Source organism: Pollachius pollachius, assembly GCF_949987615.1.
Source record: "Pollachius pollachius genome assembly, chromosome: 4".
Taxonomy (NCBI): domain Eukaryota; kingdom Metazoa; phylum Chordata; class Actinopteri; order Gadiformes; family Gadidae; genus Pollachius; species Pollachius pollachius.
In genome coordinates, this window is record NC_136937.1 from 18564288 (window position 1) to 18570657 (window position 6370).

The 6370-nt window shown below is 46.9% G+C and overlaps 1 protein-coding gene across 1 annotated transcript in view; it reads left to right on the forward strand.

The window, feature by feature from the left end:
* The window catches only part of lamc3 (laminin, gamma 3), a gene marked incomplete at its 3' end in the record, with an annotated part of 101322 nt that overhangs the window by 85149 nt on the left and 9803 nt on the right, over positions 1-6370 (forward strand). Inside the window, exons 17-19 of the mRNA XM_079734546.1 lie at positions 99-277; positions 1611-1767; positions 4526-4800. Coding sequence (XP_079590672.1) covers positions 99-277; positions 1611-1767; positions 4526-4800 — 611 coding nt within the window. The remainder of the gene's footprint in view (positions 1-98; positions 278-1610; positions 1768-4525; positions 4801-6370) is intronic.

Here is a 6370-nt window from a genome sequence, read left to right on the forward strand (position 1 = left end):
TAATAAATAGTTATCAATGACATGCATAAAATATGTCTTTTGTAATTGCTGTCGATACTGGCACGTGATAAAACATATGAATTGTGCTCCTCCTCCAGCCTGTAACTGTGACCCCATGGGTTCCGTGTCCATGCAGTGCCATGGCAACGGGACCTGCCACTGTCGTCAAGGTTTCATGGGTTATAAGTGTGACAAATGTCAGTTGAACTTTTACCACAACAGAGCCACGCACCACTGTGAGGCATGTCCAATCTGTTACGGCCTGGTCAAGGACAAGGTGAGGTCTGTGTGTGTGTGTGTGTGCGTGTGTGTGTGTGCGCGTGTGTGTGTGTGTGTGTGTGTGTGTGTGTGTGTGTGTGTGTGTGTACGTGTACGTGTGTGTGTGTGTGTGTGTGTGTCTGTGTGTCTGTGTAGGTGTGTAGGAGTGCCTTTGCCTGTGTGTCCCTTTAGAATTTGTAAAGGTGCATAAGTGATGCCCATACTTCGAACACACATGAAACACACATTGGACTTAAAGGGTGCTGTAGCTCAGTGCTCTCCCAGACCTACCTCTCTCTCTCTCTCTCTCGTTCTCTCTTTGTTTTGCAGCTTGTACCTGCGTTGTTACTGCATGCTGTAATTTTTTGTGTTAGCAATTTAGCAAAACCACCAACACTGTCTGCTGGGAGCACTCACAATTACTCTCTGAGAGTGTCCCTCCCTCGCTGTATCCTTCTCTCTCTCTTCCATTCACTGCTTTTCCCTTTCTGCACACCACACCAAGGCTGTATATGTTGGGGGTTCATTCTCCCGTTGGGAAGCAACACAGGACGGCTAACAAGCACTGAACCAAAGAGTTGAGAGGAAAAAGAAAGAGAACGATGCCTAGAGCCAACCAAGTAAATGTTAATAGGGCTTCTTGTTCCATGTTCTTGGTTTTCTACCAAAAAGCGATGGATGTACTAGTGGAATACAATACGTTTATTTTCCCGTTGTACCTTACAACGTCACAGTACAGACTCCCATACTTTCCGGAGCTGTGAGTGAATGATTAGGATAAAGCAGCAGAGCTGATCGTATAAAAGGATTCTTGTTATCCGTTCAAGGAAATAGATGATGTAAACACTTGGAATTTCACTCTAATTTAGAGCAACTACAGGTTGATTGAAGGGTTAGAGGCAGCTAAAGTAAGTAAACAGAAATTAATTGTAATTAGGTAAATTAGGTAACTAATTCATGGAAATACCATCTTCAGATTAACAATACCAATGTATTTGTCATCTGTATCATGTTCCACATATGGACTTTCTCTCTATTCCAGATTCCGATAGGATGGTGTTTCACACATGCCTTAATTCGTGTCCTCTTAAATGTATTGAGAAACATCTCTAGACGCTATTTACACAGAATCTGTGTTTCAATGCACAGTAAGCCTTTCTATATACAAGGAAAATGTTTCTGTTATTATGTCTTGCTGGAGTTAAGCTGCATAAACACTAGACGCAGCTGTACAGGATACAATAAATACAACATGGATAAGATCAGACAGGGTCAGGAAGAACCAGATCCCCCAACTCTCCGCTGACCCCCCTCTCCGTGTGTCTCTTCCTCCTGGGCGCCGGGCGCTGCAGGTGGAGACGCTCGGAGCCCAGCTGGCCCACCTTGAGAGGCTCCTGGCTCGCTATGACTGCCGTGGCCGGCGCCTCTCCCCTCCACAGAGGAGCCCCGCAGACCAACAGGGGGAGGACGCCCTGCCCAACGCCCTGGAGGACATCCTGGCTTTCCAAGGTAAAGCGCAGCAGCCATCAGCCACCAATCGCTGTCGGTACTGGTACACAACACTCCTGTTTGGCATCTCTTATTTTAGTTCTACGTCTCAAATGCAGCCCTGCCATTCATTGATTTTGTATTGTTAATTTAAAACTGGTTTTGTTTGTTGTTTTTGTTGCATTGTTTTCCCTGCCAAGTGTTTCACACTGAAATTCTGCTCGCTGTTCAAACACCATCTTATTGATTGAATGATGGTGAAGATGATGAAGATGTTGAAGCAAACATCCTGCTGGGTGTTTTCACATCACTGCGTTCCCATTCAAACAACGAACCCACCGCACTAAATATATAACCGCCACCTGGATCCATCAATACACCTACTAGTCCTTCTCTTGATGTTTCCTGCAGATCAGGAAATAGTATTTAAAAATGAAAAACGAAAAAAGGTTTGCAATCCAAACAGCTCGACGTTAGTGCTATGCAGAGATGAAGGATTCTGGCTGTGTTGTTCCCGGTCGGGGCTCAGCGACGCAGCAGAGAGGCCAACAGACATAAACAGTGATGAAGAGCAGGAAGCACACTGACCATTCTAATCCCTGTTTATGTGACAGGCGGTGCATCTCTAATCCCTGCTTTATTGTTGTGATTACACACGCCTCAAGCAGGGCTGCTCCCCCCAGAGCCCCCCAACGCTGGGCTCCCCGTGCACACACACGCACGCACATGCACGCACACGCACACACACGCGCGTGCATGTGTGGTCAATAAAGTTTTTCCAATGTACCTCCTTTAATAAAGGTTTTATTTTGAACCATTTTTAGATAAGGTTTAAGTATGGACCAGTTTAAGATAAGGTTTTAGCATGGAACAGATTAAGATAAGGTATTAGTATGAACCAGTTTTAAAAAAGGTTTTAGTATGGACCAGTTTTAATAAAGATTTTAGTATGGACCAGTTTTAGATAAGGTTTTAGTACGGACCAGTTTTAATAAAGATTTTAGTTAGGGTTTGCTAGGCCTATTATGTAAAAGGCTGTTTACAGAATAAAGCCAGTAAAAGCCCAATATGAATAGTGTCTGTGTATTTATGTTTTTCTGTACATTTATATGCCACTTATGCCGTGCTCCCCTATCTTTCGCACGCGCACACACACACACACACACACACACACACACACACACACACAAACACACAAAACACACACACACACACACACACACACAGACACACACACACACACACACACAAACACAGGCTCTACAACGTCTTTCCAACAAGGACCACCATGGAAAGAAGTCCAGTTTTCTGTTATCCTTGAAGCTCTTCAAATGTGCGTACCTTGGTGTGGCCGCCCTGTGTGTCCTTTTAAAGTGAATTGTCAAATAAATAAGCTACTACAAAACAAAACAATTTGATTTTCCACCCACACATGAGTATACCCATGCACCTAAACAAACTTTCTCTCTCTCTGACACACAAACACACACGCAGACACACGCGCACGCATGCACGCACACACACACACACACACAAACTCACATGCACACGCATACACACTCACACTCACACACACACATGTCGGGAGCGACTGGTTAGCAGCCCTGGTCCGCCAGGCGGCGGGTGGGTGGTCCGTCGTAGACGTGAGTCCAGCGCAAAGGGAGCTGCGTTGAGTAGGAAGAAGGGAGCAGAACGCTCAACAGCTCCGTGGCCTTGTCACAAGAGCAGGGCCAGGCTAGTTCCTCGCTGGTGACAGGTGTTGTTTGGGTTGGCTCCTTTTTATTAAAATCAATTAATAATTCTAATTAATAATTCATTCATTTCTAACTTAGTTTCATTGTCCTCGTCATGTCTTTGTTTGGCTGTTTTTATCCTCAGTGTTTGTTTTTCTTATTTCCTGCTGTCTTTCTGTCTTTCTCTCTCCCTTCCTTTCTGAGACTCTCTGAGAGCCCCCATGTGCTGTGAAGATGTGTTCAGCGGGCCCTTGTTTGCTCAGACCAGAGCAGCCCATAATACTATCTCGCTAACGCCAGGGCGGCACTCACTCGAGCCCCCCCACTGCTCTGAAAACATTTGCCTTGAAATGTGAACAAGTTCGGGAACCGGGTCGAGGTGGAATCACGAGCCCCCTCCCGGCCCCCCCGGACTCCAAGCATTGAGGCTTTGTTGTGGTTTGTTTTGGGGCTGTGTGTGTGTGTGGGTGCATGGGCGTGTTAGCGTGTGTGTGGGAACATAATGCTGCATACCGGTCGGAGGCAACACATTACGAACACCATCACAGGAGGGGAATCGGGCCCTGAAAGACTTGCTTGTTGTGGCCTTTTTTTGGTACATTTGCATTTGCATGGTGGAGCTGTTACCGATGGTTACATGGTGGAGCTGCCCTCCATCTGGTTACCGTGGTTACCAGTGGTTGAGCTGCTCTTCCTCTGGTTACCGGTGGAGCTGTTCTGCCTCTGGTTACCGTGGATACATGGTGGAGCTGCTCTTCCTCTGGTTACCGGTGGAGCTGCTCTTCCTCTGGTTACCGTGGATACATGGTGGAGCTGCTCTTCCTCTGGTTACCGGTGGAGCTGCTCTTCCTCTGGTTACCGTGGATACATGGTGGAGCTGCTCTTCCTCTGGTTACCGGTGGAGCTGCTCTTCCTCTGGTTACCGTGGATACATGGTGGAGCTGCTCTTCCTCTGGTTACCGGTCGAGCTGCTCTTCCTCTGGTTACCGGTGGAGCTGCTCTTCACCTGTTTCCCTCTATCTGACGTGTTCTTCATTGCGTTGCAGAGGCCCGTGAGGCGTTCATCCAGCGGTTCTCTGCCCTGGGGGCATCCACCCACACGCTGTTGGCCCAGCTGCAGGGCATCGCCGCGGCGATGGGCTGCGGAGCAGGTGGAACAGCGGCCCAGGTGACGGAGGAGGAGGAGGAGGAGGAGGGAGTGGAGGTAGAGGAGAGGAGCAGGGGAGGAGGTGTCGCGTGTCAAACCCTCGCCGAATCCGTGGTGATGGTCAGAGCATCTGACGAACGTCTGAAGAAGGCGACTCTGGATCTGAACAACATGGTAGGGGGCCGATCTTCATCATCATCATCATCATCATCATCATCAACATCATGTTCCTGGTCTTTTAAATAGTCGTGGGTGAATGAGTCATAGGTGTAGTGCCACTATTGCACCCATGACGGAGCATTTTGAGCTGATATTGTGTGTTGTCAGGTTTTCATTGTGTTGTTGAATCAAAGGGTTAAAGTGGTGGAGAGAGTGGAGGCGTTTGTCGAGGGTTTGAACACCTTTGAAAGGTTCTAGTCAAAGTGCAAGACACTTTGGGTGTCTTGCACCCAAAGTGTCTTGCACTGGTTGAGTGGCCTCTAGTTTGGTGGCCTCTTGTTGCGTGGCCTCTAGTATCGCTGCTAGCAGCTTTCTCCACAAACGCCCATCCAAATAGCGTCGCACTAGACACTGTTCTTCCTTGGGTCCTCGCTGGAAACACACCCGGCAAATGTGAAGTGGATCAGTTAAGGACAGAAAGACATACATACAGACAGACAGACACAGACTCCTCGAATGACTGTGGGATGAGCAAACACTATGAAAGCACAATCCATTGATTTGCTTTCGGTCTCGATTTGATGGTGATGGAGATCAGCAGCTGAAAAAAAATTTACCTTTCAAATTCATACATTCACTCGATATCATAAAATAATCTGACGATATTGGGAAAAAAAAAACTTTTTTTTTGCAGATGGGTATGTTATAAATGTGCAATTAGCAGAATACCAATTAGTATTCCTTCTACGAATGTCTTCTTCAAATTGCTGAACAGTGTTACTCGTGAAGGCATGCGAACGTGCTGTGGATCACAGGGAATGTATTTCTGTCCCTGCTAAGACAAGGAGGGAAATTAGCATCAGCATTTCTTTATCAAAATGGAAATGGCTTCTCCATGAAGCTCAGTATGGAGCAGTGACCTCTGTATACTAAGATATAGTAGGATTTGGAAAACAACAAAACATTGAGGCATTATGTAAAAGAATAGCAGTGGCTATACCATAACCGGTCAGTGTTTTTCCTCGTCCTTATTATGTCAGACTCCAGATAGGGATTTGATGTGTGTTCATGAATATGTATCCCTGTAGACGCACAAATGGACAGAAGCAGCGATGCAGCTGTGTGCGTCTTGGCCTCTTCCCCGGGAAGCCTCTACCTCAGAAGCAGCCGCGATTCCTTATGTCTCACGGACACAAGGAATGAACAATTTGTTCTGCTTTCCCTGCTTTAGCTTCCACCGTCTGAAGAGCTGTGGGCAGTTATGCGTAGTGCTGCCATCTTGTTTGGTTAAGGGGACTTGGGAGAGCTGTGTGCGTGTGTGTGTCTGTGTGTGTCTTTGTTTATTTGTTCATGCATCTGTATGTGTGTGTGTGTGTGTGTGTGTGTGCTTGTGTGTCTGTGTGTCTGTGCATGCATCTATGTGCATCTAAGTGTTTGTGTGCACGTGTGCATGTGTGTCCAGGCGTGTGTGTGTATGCATGTGTGTGTGTGTGCTATAGTGTGCATGTGCCAAACTATGTGTATGTGTGTGTGTGTGTGTGTGTGTGTGTGTGTGAGTGTGTCTGGATGCGTGTGCTCTGATACA